General features: G+C 36.5%; 2 protein-coding genes across 4 annotated transcripts; both read left to right on the top strand.

Moving 5' to 3' along the window:
* Nucleotides 1-1193: 1193 nt before the first annotated feature.
* LOC111806829 (uncharacterized) lies at nucleotides 1194-14218 on the top strand. 3 transcript variants are annotated; one of them, XM_023692315.2, is made up of 24 exons: nucleotides 1194-1548; nucleotides 3192-3272; nucleotides 3499-3598; nucleotides 3753-3837; nucleotides 3918-3967; nucleotides 7040-7119; nucleotides 7928-7987; nucleotides 8109-8208; nucleotides 8300-8377; nucleotides 8744-8811; nucleotides 8942-9010; nucleotides 9091-9168; nucleotides 9240-9335; nucleotides 9512-9582; nucleotides 9724-9801; nucleotides 10249-10342; nucleotides 10775-10876; nucleotides 11475-11689; nucleotides 11784-11898; nucleotides 12180-12311; nucleotides 12392-12499; nucleotides 12583-12695; nucleotides 12936-13037; nucleotides 13108-14218. In XM_023692315.2, exons 1-24 carry the CDS (start codon nucleotides 1504-1506, stop codon nucleotides 13649-13651), a joined length of 2664 nt encoding a protein of 887 aa, XP_023548083.2. In that variant the 5' UTR covers nucleotides 1194-1503; the 3' UTR covers nucleotides 13652-14218. The 3 variants fall into 3 exon arrangements, with proteins under 3 accessions (XP_023548083.2, XP_023548085.2, XP_086985191.1); XM_023692317.2 differs by lacking the exon at nucleotides 1194-1548 and adding an exon at nucleotides 2469-2544; XM_087129065.1 differs by lacking the exons at nucleotides 1194-1548; nucleotides 3192-3272; nucleotides 7040-7119 and having other exon boundaries at nucleotides 3543-3598.
* An 803-nt stretch (nucleotides 14219-15021) lies between these two features.
* LOC111807190 (outer envelope pore protein 16-2, chloroplastic) lies at nucleotides 15022-17716 on the top strand. The gene is made up of 7 exons (XM_087129343.1): nucleotides 15022-15236; nucleotides 15360-15411; nucleotides 15627-15698; nucleotides 15990-16021; nucleotides 16124-16157; nucleotides 16506-16573; nucleotides 17308-17716. Exons 1-7 carry the CDS (start codon nucleotides 15135-15137, stop codon nucleotides 17449-17451), a joined length of 504 nt encoding a protein of 167 aa, XP_086985469.1. The 5' UTR covers nucleotides 15022-15134; the 3' UTR covers nucleotides 17452-17716.
* Nucleotides 17717-18382: the final 666 nt, after the last annotated feature.

Raw genomic sequence — 18382 nt, forward strand, 5'->3', positions numbered from 1 at the left:
AAGTGATTTGAATCTCAAACAAGTGTTGTTGCCTTTAGATATTTCATCAACAAGTTAATCCGAAATTTACTCACCTTGTAGTGATTCCTTATCATTTGACATCAGACCTTTCCATTGGGTTGATTTCTTATCAATAAGGGCGTGAGAAACATTTTTTTTATAAGAGTATTGACTATTTCTAGTAGACGCGTTTTAAAAATGAAAGCTTGAAAGGGAAAGCTGAAGAGAACAATATTGGTTAGTGGTGGGCTTTGACTGTTATAAATAGCATTGGAGCCAAACACCATGCGATGTGTCAGCGATGAGGTTGAGCCTCGAAGGGAGTGGACTAGGGGGTCCCACATCGATTGGAAGAAGGGAACAATGGGCTCCGAAGGGAGGTGGACCGTGAGATCTCACATCAATTGGGGAGGAGAACAAAACATTGTTCATAAGAGCGTGGGAAGCATTCTCCTTAGTAGTAGCGTTTTAAAAACCTTAAAGCTCGAAAATGAAAACCGAAACAGGATAATATTTTGTAACGGCCCAGATCCACCGCTAGTAGATATTGTCTTATTTAAACTTTTCCTTTCGGGTTTCCCCTCAAGGCTTTAAAACGCATATGTCGGGGGAAGATTTCCACACTCTTAATAAATGGTAGTTTGTTCTCCTCCCCAACGAATGTGGGACATCACAATCCACCCCCTTCGGCGCTCAGCGTCATCGCTGGCACTCTTTCCTTCCTCCAATCGATGTGAGACCGCTCCCAAATCCACCCCATTTGGGGGCCAGTGTTCTTACTGGCACATCGCCTCGTGTCTACCCCCTTCGAGGAAGAGCGAGAAGACTAACACATCGTCTGATGTCTGGCTCTGATACTATTTGTAACGGGCCAGATCCACCGCTAGCAGATATTGTTCTCTCTGGGGTTCCCCTTAAGACTTTAAAACGCGTCTCCTAGTAAAAGGTTTTCACACCCTTATAAATGGTGGTTTGTTCTCCTTCCCAACTAATATGAGACAATACACATCTGCTAGCGGCTAACTTAGGTGGTTAGAGTCATGCAGTCTCCTTGGGCAACAAAAGGGCGCGTAAAATCGGCGTAAAGGAAAAAAAAAGAGCGCGTAACTGCACGCGTTCATAATTGGTGAGGTGGCTAGTTTGTTATTTTATGAAAAATGAAGGGCATAACTGCAAATCGAGGTTTCTATTTCCAACATGCGGGATAGATATTTTCTCTCTTTCTTACAGGCTAGAAAAGTGGAAAGACACACACCGGAGGAGGAGCGAGCAGGAAAGAGGAAGAAGACGAAAGATACGGAATTGAAAGCTCCCACTGTCATGTCCATGGCGTATTGGGTTTCTACTTTAAAGTCTCACTGAAATCTCTGCCCCATACTTAGTTTCTTCTGCTCCCTGTTTCATCGTCTCTGAAACCCTAAATTCTTCATGCATCAATCTCCACTGCTGTTCACTCCACTTCAAGATTGCCTTTGAAGTTGAGTCGATTTTGTCGCAGTTGTTATGGGCGCGCCAGATAGATCTCCGGCGACCCCCAATTCTATGCAGGTGAGTTATTTATTATGTTGGGAATCTCGCTGCTTTGACACTGAAAGATACTAGGCGCAGATATCTAGCTAGCCTTGTGATTTCGTGGCTGAGTTATTCAATTGATGTTTAGTATTGTACTTTTTTGCTGTAATTTGTGTCCGTCTGAGGGCTTGTTCGAGTTCCGGCTTTGCTCTACTGAACATTTATGGAAGTTTGACTTGCTCTGCTACTTGGAATTTATTTCTTCAAGTAGTACGAACCAAGAAGCAAATGCTTGCTTCTAATTATCCGCTGTTGATTACTTCTGCATTAAAGTTGACCATGAGCTTTACTATTTGAAGCTTAACTGCCAAGCTTTATGTGTTTGCAAAAAATTAACTCTGGAGGGCACAGAGAAATTTTATAGGCACTGAGAAACATTGGAGGGTAGTCGTAATTATTTGACTTAGTATTTTGTAACTTTTAAGAGTTTAATACTAATATGCCCGTTATGACATTGGAAATCTACCAAAAGGTTAGAGTATCGAATCATTAATTAAGTGCTTCAATTCAAAGCCCTTTGAGTATTTTTTTAGCACTGCTTGGAGTTGCATGAAACTAGTTCAATATAATGCTAGAGCTATCACAACAAATACTCCTAATGCACAGTAATACTGGTAACTCAGTTTTCCGAAACACGGTGCTAGAGCTTGACTTGTGATTAAATTTGTTGGTCAATTTTAAAGGTTAAAATCTCGTCATTTAAAAACTCATGCTAAGGAAACAAACAAGTTACAGTTTCATGGTTCCAAATTTCTAACAAGAATTCAGTTTTTTTAAACCGCGAACATATGTTTGTGAACAGCCCTGTATATTCCAGGGATACTCACATCACAATATAATGCTATAGGTTTACTGGTTATTGATACATGCTCACTCATTTTGAGATTAGTGAAATATTCATCTTCCTCCAGAAGATATTAATCCCAGGACTGCTACTTTAGGATGGAGGGAGAGAATATTCCAGCTTATAAGGTGACTTCCTCATCTAACACCTTCTTCTGTTCAATGAAAGTCTCAACCTTGTGTTCTAATGTTTGGGGAGCTATATTAGGTGCTTTTTTGAAAAGACAAAGACAATATGGTGGGATCCTACGAAAAATAGATTGGACTTGGTCAACTTTCCTTCTTTAGGATAACTTAAATATAGCTCAATTGGTTAAGGTGTTATTGTCGGCCAAAATATCTGAGGCTCAAATTCCCATCCCCTCATATTGTTGAACTCGCACCGTGCATGCCTCCAATAGATAGTCGTGTTTCTTTGTTTTACAAGTTTCACATCACCTCTTCCAACACTGTATCCCAGAATTCAGCTTTATTTGGATTTCCCCTTTTGGTCATTACAAGATTGGATCTGGCACTCTGCCCAGTTGCAAGCTAGTCCAAGTGCTTGTGGTTCACCCCCTGCTGGTCAATACGTCTCTTACAACAACTACCCTGCTCATGTATGTAGCAGTTGATTGTTGCATACATTTGGGTTGTCCATTTAATTGACTTGTCATGTTGTGAATGGGTTTACGATGACCTTGAAGAAGTTCAAACTCAATTCATTTTATTTTATTAATTTCATTTGTTGTTTGATGTTGTGCTTGATCCTTATTGTTTATACCCTCAAATTTCAGCGTGTCAAAGTTTATCGTTTAAATGATGATGGAAAATGGGATGATCAAGGAACAGGGCACGTTACTGTTGACTATTTGGAGGTTTGTGACTGACTTTTCCCCCTTTTCTTTGTTTTGGATGGGAAACTTTTTTTTGTGGTAAGAAATAAATTTTATTGATGTATGAAATTTACAAAAGAAGGATCCAAACCAAAGAAGTTACAAAAGATTTCTCCAATTTGTGAAAAGGGAGGAGAGAGATAAAGGTCTAAAGTAGTGCATTTACCATGATCTTCACTGATATGAATATAAATTTAATTTCACTCAGAGATCGGAGGAGTTGGGACTATGTGTTGTTGATGAAGAGGACAATGAGACTCTTTTTCTTCACCGTATTAGCTCAGACGACATTTACAGAAAGCAAGAAGGTTTTTCTTTCTTTTCTTATAGACTTTAACAGTATCATCAACATGAGTCTTCTTTGTAATGTGTACTTGCACTACTTTAAATTCCTGGTTGGGTTGGATGGAGGCTTATGTTGACTTTTTAAGTACTAACAAAGTTAGCTTCTTAAATATGCAGATACTATAATCTCTTGGAGAGATCCAGAATATTCTACAGAGCTAGCTCTAAGCTTCCAAGAGACAACTGGATGTTCATACATATGGTAATATTGACTAGATACCAGTCACTCTCTAATGTTTTGCCCCATGATAGACTAGCTAAAAGTTGGCTTATCTTATTTAGGGATCACATCTGCAATGCGCAAAGGAATCTCCATTTTAATTCTCTCAACAGTAAGTACTCAATTATTTGAGGCCTTTTACCATTTTACATATCTGATTTTGTTCTTTGCACTACATTCATCATGATAGGATACTTAATGTTGTAGATTTGCTGTTATGGAGTGGAGGCTACATTTACTTAGGTGTTCTAGCTTTTGAGTGGGAAACATACTTTGAACTTAGTACCTAGTTGGAGGCTAAAAATATGAATGGGCTATATTGAGATTGACACACCAAAACTCAAACATAAAACTCTGTTGTACTGAAAAGGGCAGTAGTTAACATGGCTTCAAAATATGACGACCTTTGGCTTTTGTAGGATTAAAAAGAAAATTGTAGTTAGCTGTTCAAATGAAAATTTTAATCTGTTCAGTAGCGTATGTTTTGATCTTACCGATGGGGTTGCATAATTTTTTACTTTCATTAGTTGAATAGTTTTATTAAGGAAAAAAAGTTGAGTAGTTTTCTCTTTCCATTTCCTCTGGACCAAATATTTGACACTCATTTGAATATTGTTTGTAATATAGAATTTGAGCATTGTTTCCCATATATTTTGATTGCAAACACTGCTCAATTTTTTTGTATTTATTTATTTCTAGTGCTTGTTGGTTTCTGTTTTAAGTTTGTGCTGTGAAATTAGAAGAATAGCATTTAAATCTGTCACAATTTTGTAGTAGTCAGTTGAATGTGGAACATGATTGATTTATCAGGATTTAGACAGTAAAAACTTGGTGATTGTTGATGCATGGATGAAAATGGGAAACCTTGGAGAATTATCATCATAAGAAATTTTCGCATGAGGAGATGAGGTAGTTTTGTGGTCCATTGGAACTTCGATGGGAGATATGCTGGAAGTTGGGTAATTTTTTGATTCCTTCAGACAACTCACTGGTTAAAGTTGTTCAGCTCCTTAAATCCCTGAACCTTTTGTGTTAGCTTTGTGGAAGACAAGGATAAAGGCGAATATTTTTCCTCAGCTAGTCTTCTTGGAAAGATTCAACACGATGGATAGGGTTAAAAAAACTGTAAATTTGGTCGTTGAAACAGAGCTGCTGTATTTTGTGCCTTTAAGGTGGGGAGGACCTTCCTCACTTATTCTTTCGCTTTACTTCAATGAGGCTTTGTTTCAAGGTTTTGGATGTTTTTGGGTTCTTGAAGAGAAGGATGAAAATGAGTAATTTCCATCTTTGTGGGTAGCCTAAGTAGGAGAGAAAAAATTCTATGGATTCACAACATGGTTAAGTCAGTGCTGCCAGGTATATGTACAGAAAGGAAACAACGGTTACTTGATGGAAAACAAGATATTTGGGAGGGAAGCCGGTGATTATTTGATGAGAAATGAGACCTCTGGGAGGAAAGGTTTGATCTTGTTAAACTAAAAGTGGCTTTGTTGGGTGCTATCTCCAAATAATTTTTCAATTATTCTTGTTTTGATATTAACGCTAGCAGGGAACTTGGGAAGCTCTCTTTTAGTGTTTGTTTTCTCACATCAGTATTTGAATTTTTGGTTTGAGAGATTTAGTTTCAATTTTAAAAGGAGTTGTATCATTGTAACCTCTTGAATATCAATTAATAGATGTGTTTCTTTGTTGAAAATGAAGATGAAAAGTGGAAGGTTTTTTTTGTTTGAATGGTAGGTATCATGATTGTGGTTGGTGGGACCCCAATAACTTCATTGTTCTGTTTAGAATTCCAGCTTTCGTATGGGAAATCGTTGAGAAATCGATGAAGAATTTCTTGTGGGAAGGGATGGATCGAAGGGAGGTCCTCCCACTGGGTTAAGTCAGTGGTTCTCGAAGCTCTAGGCAATGGTAAACTAAGATCATGTAATGAGGCTCTGTTGACAAAGTGGTTGCAGCCTTTCTTCATGGAGCCCAACGCTTTGCGACATAGAGTCATTGTGAGTAGGTATGGTCCATACCTCTTTGAGTGGGTTTCAGGTTGTGGAGTTGAGATTATGGCAAAACCTCTTGGATGACTGTTGCTTCAGGTTTCTTGTTGTTTGTGAAATGCTTGGTTGAGGAGGTATCAGAGTTTTATTTTTTGGAGATTGCTGGTGGGAGATCATCTCCTATGTTCATTGTTTTTGCGGTTATATCATTTATCGAATAAGAGGCTGCACTAAGTGACCTCTATATTGCCTTCTCTCGATCACTCTTTGCCTTTTGGGGCTTCCACCATCCTCTTTTTTGCTGTGAGGTGATGGAGGTGGTACCTCTCCTTTCTATCATTTTTGATTTGGTTGTTTGTCTTGAGGGGAGGGGAGGGGTTTGAGTTATTGGGCCCGAATCCTTTTGAGGAATTCACATATAGTTCATTTTTTCAACATCTTGTGTTCTCTTCCTCCCTCCAAGGGGCCTCTGCTTTTCCTCTTTTTGAAAGGTAGAAATCCTCTAGAAAGTTATATTCTTTGGTTGCCAGGTCTTGAATGAGAGAATGAACACCCTGGCCTGGATCATATACATAGACACTCTTCTTTTGTGTTGCATCTGCAATGTTGTCTTCTTTGTGGATGACATGAGGAGGATATCAACCATTTATCGTGGGGTTTCCAATATGCTTATTCTCTATGAAGCTGGTGCTTGAGTTTTTGGCTCATAGCATAGATTGACAAATCTATAATTGAGGAGGTGTTTTTAAACCCTCCCTTCTGGAAAAAGGGCAGGATCATGCAACATGCTTGTTCTTTTGCTATTCTGAGGTATTTGGATGGAGTGGAACAAAAGGATTTTTAGAGGGACTTAGAGACCCTGGGAGGAGATTTGGAGGTGTCTAGGTTTGATGAATATTTATGGGCATTCTTTCGTCAAACTTTTTGTAATTACCATCTTGGTCTCACCTGTTTGGATTGAAGTCCATTCTTGTAGCTAGTAACAGTGAAGGGAATCCTTTTGTGGGTTTGTTTTTTTTAGTATTCTCTTGTATTTTTTTTTTCATTTAAAAAAAAAAGGACTTGGTTTTCTGTAGAAAGAAAAGAAAAAGAAAAAAAACTGGTACCATGGTTAATTCATAAAGAAAAAGTTGCATTTATTTTGGCAGATACTAGTTTTGAATAATTCCTTGTCTCCATTACTATATGGCCAGATGATACATTCCACCGCATGAACAGTGAGTTGAGGGAATTGCCTGCAATTGAGCTATCAACACTGCCACTAATACTTAAGGTTAGTATAAAGGTATTAATAGAATACTAGACAAAAACAAGTTCTAAAAATTAATTAGCCAAAACAATTTTGGTAGATAACTGTTTTGGAAACTACTCCCAAACATGTCTAACTTTTAATAAGTGACTATGAGAACATGCTTTGTAGTTTGGGTTTTTTCTTTCTCTAGAAAACATAAAACAATTTAAAAATTGACACTCAAAGAACTACTTCCTTCTCTCTCTTCCTGTACCCTTTTTGGATAAACAAACTCTTAAGGAACACATGAGGAATTTTATATTCAAATTCTATTAAAGGTGCAGTTAATAAGCTTAATCACCTACCAGGACAATCCAAGAACCTTTGCTGATTAATCCAACTGAATCATATACCAATTTACATTCGGCAATTTCCTGTAGTCCTCTCCCCCCTTTTTATATTCCCCTTCCCTACTCTAGCCAGTCATAGGCTGCTTATTCAGTTTAATCATATTCCAGTTAGACTCACATCTTTTAATACTGGCCTAGGTATCCTCATGCTGATTATTCCCGTTGTACCTTACATTACTGAAATGAATTATTGTCACTTCTTTTTAATAATAAGGAACTAATTGTGTTTGGTATTTCATGTTTACACGTTGTGATGTAGTCAATACCAGTATGGCATGGCATTTTAACGACTCTTCAATACTACTCATTTCATGTAATATGAATTATTGACTTAGATAAATATCATCCTTCCCTGGTTGTTGAAAGTGGCATAAATATCGTCCTTCCCTGATTATTTGGGTGCAGACGACCTTTCATATTAATTGATACTTTTTGTTTAGATTGTCGTTGAAAGTGGCATTGCAGATCAGATGCGGTTAGTGGAACTCATAGTTGCCAATGTAAGATTTGAACAAGTTTGTGATTTTCATGTAAATTTGGGTTTTCTTATGACTTCTGCATGAAATCTTTACCTTGGATGAACAAGAATGAGTGTTCGACTGACAATTTTTTCATATGCAGCAAGATTTTTTTAAAAAGCTGATGGACATATTTCTTATCTGCGAAGACTTGGAAAATCTTGATGGTCTTCACATGATATATAAAATAGTTAGAGGAATCAGTCAGTATTCTTTTCTGGTTCTATTACTATTATTTCCAGCAATTATTTTATGTTTTTTGTACTTATTTTTTTTTTTATAAATAAAATGCAGTCCTGCTGAATAGCTCACAGATCTTCGAGAAAATTTTTGGAGATGAATTAATCATGGACATCATTGGTTCTCTAGAATGTAAGCTTTGTTATTTTTTGAATTGATTCTCATCTATAATTGTTTCTTTATATTTATACTAGAAATAGAGTACGGATATTTAATTTTATCTTGTTTTTGCTGCTCTGATTTGGTCCAATTTGTTCAAGACGTTTTGTGATTGTGAACTCTCTACTCCTAGGCTTATTGGAAGGTGGTTTTTGTAGCTCTCTTAATGTGGGTTGGGCGTTCTATACTCTTTAATTTTATATCAAGTCTCTGATTTTGTTGACTGAAAAGTGGGCTTGGTATGTTGTGTATCTTCAGCTAATTTCTCTATCGATATGATATAGGTTTTGGGGACTACCCTCAATGACTTTTTACTTCTATTTTTTATGTGATTGCCAGACGATCCAGAGGTACCTCATGTCCAGCATCATCGTAACTTTTTGAAAGAGCACGTTATTTTCAAAGAGGTAATGCGGTACCCAGCATCCATATTTGAGTGTGAGAGCGAAGGACAGTGGGCCAATGGGTCTCATTATGCAGTCTTATGTGGAGACTCTTACTTTTATATTATATATGTATTCGTTTTCACTTTTGTAGGCCATACCCATCAAGGATCCATCGGTCTTGTCAAAGATACATCAAACATACAGAATTGGCTATCTAAAGGTCTGGGTCTTTGATAGGTGCAATTTCTCTATCCGTTGAGCTAGTTGATAATGTGCTGTTATCTTGGATTACTTTGCCAGGATGTTGTTTTGGCTAGAGTATTGGATGAGTCCACAATTGCAAATATAAATTCCATTATCCACGCAAACAATGCACTGGTAGGTTTTTTGAAAGATATGCTTGTTTTTGAGGTGATGTGTACACACTCTAACATCAGGTTTCATTGTAGGTTGTTTCGTTGTTGAAGGATGACAATACATTTATTCAGGAGTTGTTCATTAGGTTGAAATTGCCAACGACCTCTGAAGAATCTAAGAAGAATTTGGTACTTTTGCTTCTAAGCATTATTTTTTCCCTTGTTATGTAGTGGCTACATGTTCTTGTGCTATAGTTCAATTTAATTTGATCTTTAATGCTGTAATTTCCTATTCTCAATTTCTTGAGGTATATTTTGAGTTATTTTGAAATGATGTTATCATAAACTAATTATCTTTGTGTTAGGTACGTTTTTTGCATGAGTTTTGCAGTTTAAGTAAAAATTTGCAGATGGTTCAGCAGCTACGGCTATTTAGGTACCTTCCACATGATATACTATTATTTCTTTTTGACAATGTAATTTCTATTTTAATTTAAGATGCTGATGACTACCAGTTGCTGTTTTCTTAAGACTCCTTGTTGAGTTGTTTCAAATTGTGAACTTACAAATTCTGCAGGGATCTCATGAATGAGGGAATTTTTGATGTCATTGCTGATGTATTACAAAGTCCAGATAAAAAGTTCGTGTTAACTGGGTAATGTCAACCTTCTGATTAAATTTTGGTTTTGTTTGAGTGCATTTCCATAAACAATATTTTAGAACTGTAAACTGTTTTACGAACCTTTGTTTAAGAAGGAACTTTTACATTGTCTACTTATTTGTACTACCTATTCATTGCCAATTTCTATGGTTCTTAAGAAAAGAACACTTGAAGGTTTTTATCTGAAGAAGACATTGGTTTGTTTCATGAGGTCGTACCTTCTTGAGTTCTAACAATTATATATCAATTCTTTTTTTATGAATCCTCTACTTTATTAGGTTTTCTGAAAGAAAAAAAAAAAGAAAAAAGAATTTGTCTTAAAAATTTAGAAGGCAAATACAAAATTTTTTAGCAGCACACTTGTCATCTGTTTTGTTCAATCTATCTTTATTTCAATATTTTCTTAGGCATCTCAGTAATGCATTGTTTGCATGGGTGCAGGACAGATATCCTTATTCTTTTCTTGAACCAAGATCCAAATCTTCTACGTTCTCATGTTGTCAGGAAGGAAGGGATTCCACTCCTAGGACTGTTGGTACGTGTTTCTAATTTGTTGTCTGATTTGAACTTTAAATGAAAAGGAAAACTTTCATCAAGAAAAGTGGAAAAAAAATACTCGCTGATACTACAAAAGAAGGAAAAAAGATGAAAAAAAGAGCCCATACAAGAGCAGCACAAGCAGAGGAGCCCAACCAAAAATAAGAAGAAAGAAACAAGTATTTCAAGAAAGGGCTCCTGTTCTCATATACATGCTTGTTTGGTTTGTGCTTATTTTCAAGGAATGGGCAATATTGGGGAAAGTGATGCAAGTGAACTTGTGAACACAGTAGGATCAATAACCACAAGTATATCTGATATATAATTATTAAGGCAGAAGTGCTGAGACATGTAGCCCTTTTTTCAAGTAAAATTTTTAATAGAGGATTAAGCCTATGAGAGATAATTTACACCATTTTTTAAACTATAGGTTCAAGGCCTGATTACAGATTTTGGTGAGGAGATGCACTGTCAGTTCTTTGAAATCCTTCGATGTTTACTGGATTCCTTCACACTATCAGGAGCAACCCAGGTTTGCTTAGCCATCCGATTTCATCCATGTTCACTTTGGTTAAAAACTTCAAAATGATCTCTTTCACTTGAGTTGTATTTTTCCATTAGAACGTAGCTTTAGTTAGGTCCTATCACACTCTACTTTGCCTCTACTTAGGTTGCATGGTCTTACCATTGTTCACTCTACTTTGTTCATGCTTAGGTTGCATGTCCTTACTTTTGTTCTCTCTACTTCGTTCATACTTAGGTTGCATGTTCTTAAAAATGCTATGATTATGAAGAGATATTTGTATAGGCCCTTGGCTTTGCCTTCAAATTTCTGACAATGAGGACTTCTAAATCTATTCAGAAGCCTTGTTTCAAGGACCTCATTTTATATGCCACATTGTATGACTTCTCACCTTCTGTAATGGTAGGATGGTACCTGTCGAAGTCCATGCTATCTGTTTGTTTCCTGTTGGGACATTTTTAACATTTCTGATTTATATTTAATTCTACCGGGTTCTTGGAAGTAGTTGTCCTTAATTTTTCATATTAGATGCAATCTATGTTAAACTTGCATAATTTCCGCTGTAACCACTTACGTTGACTGCAATATTGTGTATTTGGTGTTGCAGAGAGAAACTGTTGTCGAGATATTCTATGAAAATCATTTGGGTCAATTAATTGATGTTATAGCAGTTTCATGCCCTTCAGAAGGTCTTTATCGATTAAGCAACAAAGTTGGACACTCTGGTGTATTAAAGAATCAGAGCACAGTAAAGCCTGAAATTTTATCCAACATCTGTGAATTGCTTTGCTTTTGTGTTCTGCACCATCCATATAAAATAAAGTAATATTTTGTCCCCTTTTTGATTATTTTAGAATTGATGTTTATTTCAACCATAAAAGTTATTATTTTTGTGCTATTTTCATTTTGTTTTCAGGTCCAACTTTCTCGTCAATAATGTCATAGATAAAGTGTTATTACTGACTCAAAGAAGAGAAAAATATCTGGTTGTTGCAGCTGTTCGGTTCGTTCGTACTATTTTATCTCGACATGTAAGTTGAACCAGCAGTGAACGAATTTATCTTTTATTCTTTTTATTTATGGGTTTTGAACTGATGAGATTACAGTCCTCTGTTTCTTCTTATCTTCCCGAGGGATTAAATTTTGAATTGTAATTACATTGGAATCACAGTTATTAGGGATCATGCTTCGACTTTACGTCATTCCCTTAGGATTAAAGAACAATAGTTTGCTACTACTAGTTGTTTAATTTTCTATTTATACGGATTGAAATTGGTATATGTACTGAATTGTTTTCTTTGTCAATATGCAGGATGATGATCTAATAAGTCATTTTATCAGAAATAATCTTCTAAAACCAATTATAGATGCCTTTGTTGCTAATGGGAATCGTTACAATCTGCTCAACTCAGCTGTCTTAGATTTATTTGAATACATCTTCAAGGTCTCCATCTTTTTTTCCACACCTTTGCTCTTTGGTGATTCCGGTAGAACATTGATTTAGTGATTTTGTGTTTCATGCAGGAAAATCTGAAATCTTTGGTTAAGTACATAGTCGATTCATTCTGGAATCAGTTGGTTCAGTTCGAGTATTTGACTTCCATTCAGTCTCTAAAAGTTAAATATGAACAGGTATTCTTAGAACTTTCTTGAGGTAATTCCTGTTCTGCTCTCCGAAAAGGGTACTATTTTGTGTATGACATCTTTATTTGCAGTGCCTAGATGCTTTTGGTACAAGAGGCGCAACTCCGATTGTGTTCGACCCTAGAACAAGAATCGAGGAGCGTGCTTTGGAGAAAGAAGAAGAAGACTATTTTAATGAAGAGAGGTAAGCACTATTTCTCTATTTTGTAGGAAATAAATACTTTTTTACCAACGTGGTAAATTGAAATGAAAATTTAAAGGTACAACGGTACCGGAAAAGAGGAACGAGCAGTACTACGAAGCTCTAGTTTTGCACTGAACTGCAGGAATATTTTTTTACTTTTCTTCATTATTTGCAACAGATTTTAGTGTAGTTCTTTCAATAATATTTGAATCTGGCTGTTATTAACTCATTACCTATCAGTGATGAAGAGGATACCGCAACTGCATCTGTTTCAAATTTACAGAAAGCGCAATCTCCAGCTATTCTATGTAATGGAGTTGCTGCGAATTATACTCCACCAAGGTACCGCGATTCGCTTTAACTATAAATTTCGATTACAAAAGCAGTTTTTGATTGTCCTGAACTCGTACAGTTCTCGATCTGGTGGTGGACTAGTTGACTATGATGATGATGAAGACGACGAAGACTACAAGCCACCGCCAAAAAAACAATCAGAAACCGTGGAAGAAGATGAAGGAGCCTTGCATACAGTCCGTTTGAAGCGGAAACCTCTTCACCAGGATAAGGATTCCGAGAAGGTGAAAACGCAGCGACCAGGAAAAAATCTAAAAATGAAAGATGGTGTATTTTCCGCCTTGTGTTCGAAATTGAGCCAAGCTGTTCTGCCTACTAATAATGCAGTAAGTTCCCAGCATTCTATGCCACGTTCGATAGATGGAAACGAAAGTTCCAAACACGAGAATCCAGAAGTGAAGGATCGAAATGCTTTGAGAAACTCAACTGATGGTGAAAGTAGTTTGGACGAGGAGAACCATACAGAAAAGCAACCAATCTCTTCTAAAAAGTGTTCTGATCCATTGCTTAAACCTTCAGATAGTAGTAGACAGTTGAATGGAGAAGACTGTTCATTGATTCCTCCAAACTCCTCTCCTGAAATGACTGTCAATGGATCGTAGGTTTTCTCTTCCTGGCATGATGATTGCACTTTTCTTCCATTTTCGTTTGCATTGTGAATATGCTTTGTGCGAAGAGGGATCGGGTTAGTCTTGGATCGACAACTTCGACAGGGAGCTAGTCTTGGACCGAATCGACTTTGTGGCTTTCCATCAACCTCGACAGGGAGCAAGGGAGCTAGTTGATGTCTGTATAATAGTGTACTGACAGAGTGGTAGATTCCAAGCTTCTTGTACTGCCATTCGAGCAGCACTCGAACGCCCTTGCACCTCGCTGTTGTTTATCGCGAGTTTAGAAACCGTTGCTTTAAGTTGAATAGTTCTTGGCATCAATTTTGTTATCTGATTTCAACCCCTCCCCCACCCCAAACCTAAAACAGATGGGGGGTGTATACAAATATTTATATCAATGGCTCAGATGTGTAAGAACTAATGTTGATTGGGACAGGCAAGTCCCTACGCAACGACGTGGATTTGGTTTGGGTTGGGTTGGATTGGATTTTGTCGTTACGCGCTATTGAGCTTACTCACCTGAAATGTAGACGCCTGTACATCGGTCTTTATCTTTGCCTTTTTAGCTTCATTAATTATGAGCTCTTGAGCGTTGCTGGTTCCAGCCTTAATTCTTGATGTTTGTTTGTAAAACAGTTTTAGTTAGTTCATTACTTTAGTTGACCGTTAATTGACCTAAATAAGTATCGTCGTGACAGATTTGGAAATGAGCGTTTTTGAACAAACACTTACGCTCAGGGCTCAGGTCAGAGTGTTGGTTCCATCGAGAATGAAAACCTTATTCGTTACTCGAATTTGGTATAAATGTAAGATTCAAGAAATGAATGCATGATCTAATGGTTGAGTTGGAAGGATCGAGAATGGAGACGACCATGAAGCGTATTTACTACATTAACTAAGGGTTATTTCGAACTTTGAACTTTGTTCAAACATCACGTTCAATTTTTATTTCAATTCAACAATAAAAAATTTTGAATTTTTATTTATTTATAAAATTTATCTATTTTTACAATGGAATAACAGTAATTATATTAATAAGGGAATGAGTCTATTTAAGGTCTAATTTATTTCAGATTTAAATTAAATTATTTTGAAATAATTTTAAAATAAAATATTTTGGTTGAGAAAAGAAAAATAAAAAAGAAAAGAAAAAGAAAAAGAAAAAGAAAAAGAAAAAGAAAAGAACAAAGTATTTTAGTGTAAATATAGACGAAGTGAAGTCCACGTAACGAATTTCATTCCCTCAAGTTGCCACGTAACCGTCCCTTTCGGAGTTTGAAAATTGACACGTCATACTCTTCACACGTGTCATTCCGTTATTGTTTCTCTCTTTCTTCGCCGTCCTCCCTATATATTCTTCATTTTCCTTACCCCGGGAAGCGCATGCGATCGTTTCGTCTCACTGATTTTAGCATTCAAATCGACTGCAGATTTTCGGAGTTCAATCTCTGATTTATAGAAGCAGAAACAAGAAATGGGAGGTAAATGCTTTGAGAACAGTGGCGGAGGCTTCTTGTACGACTTTGGCCATCCTCTTGTCAATCGCGTTGCTGATAGCTTCGTCAAGGCCGCTGGGGTTCGTAAGCTTTCACGATCTTAATTTCTGTTAACTTCTGTGATATTCTTGATGTGATATTGTTTTGTGTTGGATCTCAATGTCAATGTGGTAACCTTAAGATGTCGATTGTTCGTTGTGCAGATAGGAGCATTGCAATCTGCATCTCGAGAGGCGTATATTACGGTTGCGGGAAGTAAGATCCGTTTTATTTAGTATTAAAATCTGATCCTCGTGCTTTGATTTCACTCGACTTCTTTCTACATTTCAAATTTTCAACTCTTTGTTTTGATTTTGATTCGTTTTCGTGTATCTATTCCTTTGCTTGATGTCACTCGTTTAGGAGACCTTTGAGGTTAAATTGGTTAACAAAAATTTGTAATTCTCGAAAGATTGTTATCGTCCGTACAGGTCTTGATTCGAACAGTGGAGCACCATCTGAATTATCCAGTAGTAGAAAGAAAAGTTTTCCAGGTTTTACAGGTACCCGAATCTTCTTACGAACTCAGCTCTGTTTATCCACAAGCGAAGTCGTTCTTGAGTCCGCCTACTGTGTTTAATTTTGTTTTAAATTGAATTCTAATAATTATATTGTTATAGATCGATACCATTTGTTTAGATGTGCGTTATTTTGGGCAGTATATGGGACATGGATTGCCAAATTATTGTTTGATACAGACTAAAACTGAACTGCCCCTTATTATGTTCCTGAATAATTTGTGTGAAGTCCAAGTTAATCTTGTCCTTAAGCTCATTTCTTCATATGATGTGCAGGTGGAACCAACAAAGAGTCTCTTGAAGCCATGGTGAGTGTTTGTAAATGGTGATCAAGTTTTGAGTTTGTGATGAATTATTTACAGTGGTGGTCAATAAACATGTGATGATTTTTCATTTTATGGGTACATCAGGTGAAGAACGTGGGAAAGGAATCTATGCAATGGGGTCAGTATCCCTTCTCTGAATTCTTGAATACTGAACATTAATGAATGTTAAATTGTACATCTGGTTTATGTTACTTCACCAATTAGATGGATAATGGGTTGAGTGCAATTTTTTGCTTTTGTGTCTATTTACTTCACCAATTGTAACTTTTACAAGATTCTTCTCTTGGAGGTTGCTTGGCAGATTATTTCCTCTTATGTCATTTTGTATTTCACCCTAAAAAGGGTACATCGATTTAAGAATTACCAAGCTTTTGGTTTGGTGGTGTGATTTCATAGCATATTTATGCTGTTTAATTTTATTTTATTGCTCTCAGCTTTTTTTTTCCCTTCTTTTTTTGGGTTGTAGGATTAGCTGCTGGTGTTTATTCTGGTCTCACATACGGTTTAAATGAGGCTCGTGGAGCACATGACTGGGTAAGCCTTCCACCATTTACAAATAAATGTTCATTGTTTTGATCCTAAGTATGGGGTATGATTTAGAGCAGAGGCGGGCTAAAATTCTTCATGGGGAGGGATAGAACTCATCCTTTTCCGATTAGGTATGGCTTCGGCTATTCTTGAAGCCCGCCAATTAGTTAATCATAGACATATTTTAGTTAATGGTTCTATAGTGGTATCATTGCAAACCCTGAGACATTATTACAGCAAAGGATGGAAAAAAATTGAGAGCACTGATTAGTTATGTTGATTCATGAACTTCAATCAAACATTCGTTTAAAACGACGTGGTAGAAAGCAACGTGCACTTGGAAGGACATGATCTACTGTAGATTCTTATACCCACCATTTTATATTATATAGGAATGAAGATGATCTTGACTCACATCGTTTGTTCTGTGCACTAGAGCTCTACTTGAGCTCTAATTTTTTGAGGGTTTTGATGTAAATAGTACACGATTGAGCTCGAGTAGAAAGTATTGATTCATTTATCAAGGTCTGAGATCTAGGGTTAGTGTCAATCAATAAGTTAAAACTACTTCGTAAGAATATGTTCGGTATAGAAATCGAAGGGATGATCCAATTTGATCAAAGTCTATCACATGAGAAATAGGACACTCTATACAAGCACCAAAGACCCACTTAGACGTTTAGTTCTTCTGGTCTCATGTCTTGAAATCTTGATCCATTCTTTCATTCCATCCATTGCAGAAGAACAGTGCAGTTGCAGGTGCCATGACGGGCGTAGCTGTGGCGCTTACATCGGACAAGCCTTCTCACGAGCATATCGTACAATACGCCATCACTGGTGCTGCTGTATCGACCGCCGCAAATATTTTTGCTGGCATATTTTAGGTATGAGTGTGGTACCGGGGAGCCATATGTTCATTCCGTCTTTTATTATTAAGATGACTATGATGTTCATGTTTTGGACTTGTGGTTTAATGTTTAGTTCCTTTTATCCGCTTCTGGTTGGGATAGAAAATGGTTTAACCAATAAATCTGGAAATTTGTATGATTTTAACCAATAACTGAAACCATTGGCCTTATTGGTGAAGGGCAAAATAGGCACAAGCTCATGAAAAATCTATTATTCAAAAGATTGTGGCCATATTTCTTATTTTATCTCTATTTTTTGGAAAAATTATATTTTATTTATTTATCCTCTATTTTAGTAATAGGTTATTAATAATGAACTTTAATTTGTAATTAAATTAAGCCAATGAAATGCAAATTTCCAAACCAATGAGGGTAAAGTCGTCCAAAAATCAAAATGCCTAAATTTTGAAGGAAAAAGAAACACAACAATGACAAATAAACTAATTTGAATAGCAAAATAAATAAATAAAAGTTCATTTTACTTTGTTATAGTCTAATAAATAAATAAATTAGTAAGTATTTCTTTTATAGATAGGACTAGGAAAACTTTTGAAATAAAATTGGAAATTTGAGATATTTTGTATAATTTGGCCTATTATAAATCATATCCCAAATTTACTATCATGGGTCACGGTCGTCTTTGTTGCACATTGTTGAATAAGCTCAAATTCTTTTAAACTTTTCATGAACGTGTCTTGTTGCACTCAAATTCTTTTAAACTTTTCATGAACGTGTCCATTGAGAGCTCGACCATTTCTTGAACATGTCTATTAAGAGGCAACAATCATATCAGCGAGGTGTCTTGAATATCCATCCATTTGGGTTCTATCAAGGCATGAATCCACCCGTTTTCTCAACGCATGAATCCACCTGTTTCCTCATTTCAGGTTCTGTCAAGGCATGTACC

Source organism: Cucurbita pepo, chromosome 12 (assembly GCF_057944985.1).
Source record: "Cucurbita pepo subsp. pepo isolate OVF chromosome 12, ASM5794498v1, whole genome shotgun sequence".
Lineage (NCBI taxonomy): Eukaryota > Viridiplantae > Streptophyta > Magnoliopsida > Cucurbitales > Cucurbitaceae > Cucurbita > Cucurbita pepo.

What these genes read in the sequence shown, in the direction of transcription:
- LOC111806829 (XM_023692315.2), top strand. Translation starts at nt 1,504, where the DNA reads ATGGGCGCGCCAGATAGATCTCCGGCGACCCCCAATTCTATGCAG. An exon ending in TTCCACTCCTAGGACTGTTG is followed by an intron (nt 10,343 to 10,774) that starts GTACGTGTTTCT and finishes TTTAAACTATAG; the next exon opens with GTTCAAGGCCTGATTACAGA. An exon ending in GTACTATTTTATCTCGACAT is followed by an intron (nt 11,899 to 12,179) that starts GTAAGTTGAACC and finishes GTCAATATGCAG; the next exon opens with GATGATGATCTAATAAGTCA.
- LOC111807190 (XM_087129343.1), top strand. Translation starts at nt 15,135, where the DNA reads ATGGGAGGTAAATGCTTTGAGAACAGTGGCGGAGGCTTCTTGTACGAC. An exon ending in AAGTTTTCCAGGTTTTACAG is followed by an intron (nt 15,699 to 15,989) that starts GTACCCGAATCT and finishes TATGATGTGCAG; the next exon opens with GTGGAACCAACAAAGAGTCT. An exon ending in AAGAGTCTCTTGAAGCCATG is followed by an intron (nt 16,022 to 16,123) that starts GTGAGTGTTTGT and finishes TGGGTACATCAG; the next exon opens with GTGAAGAACGTGGGAAAGGA.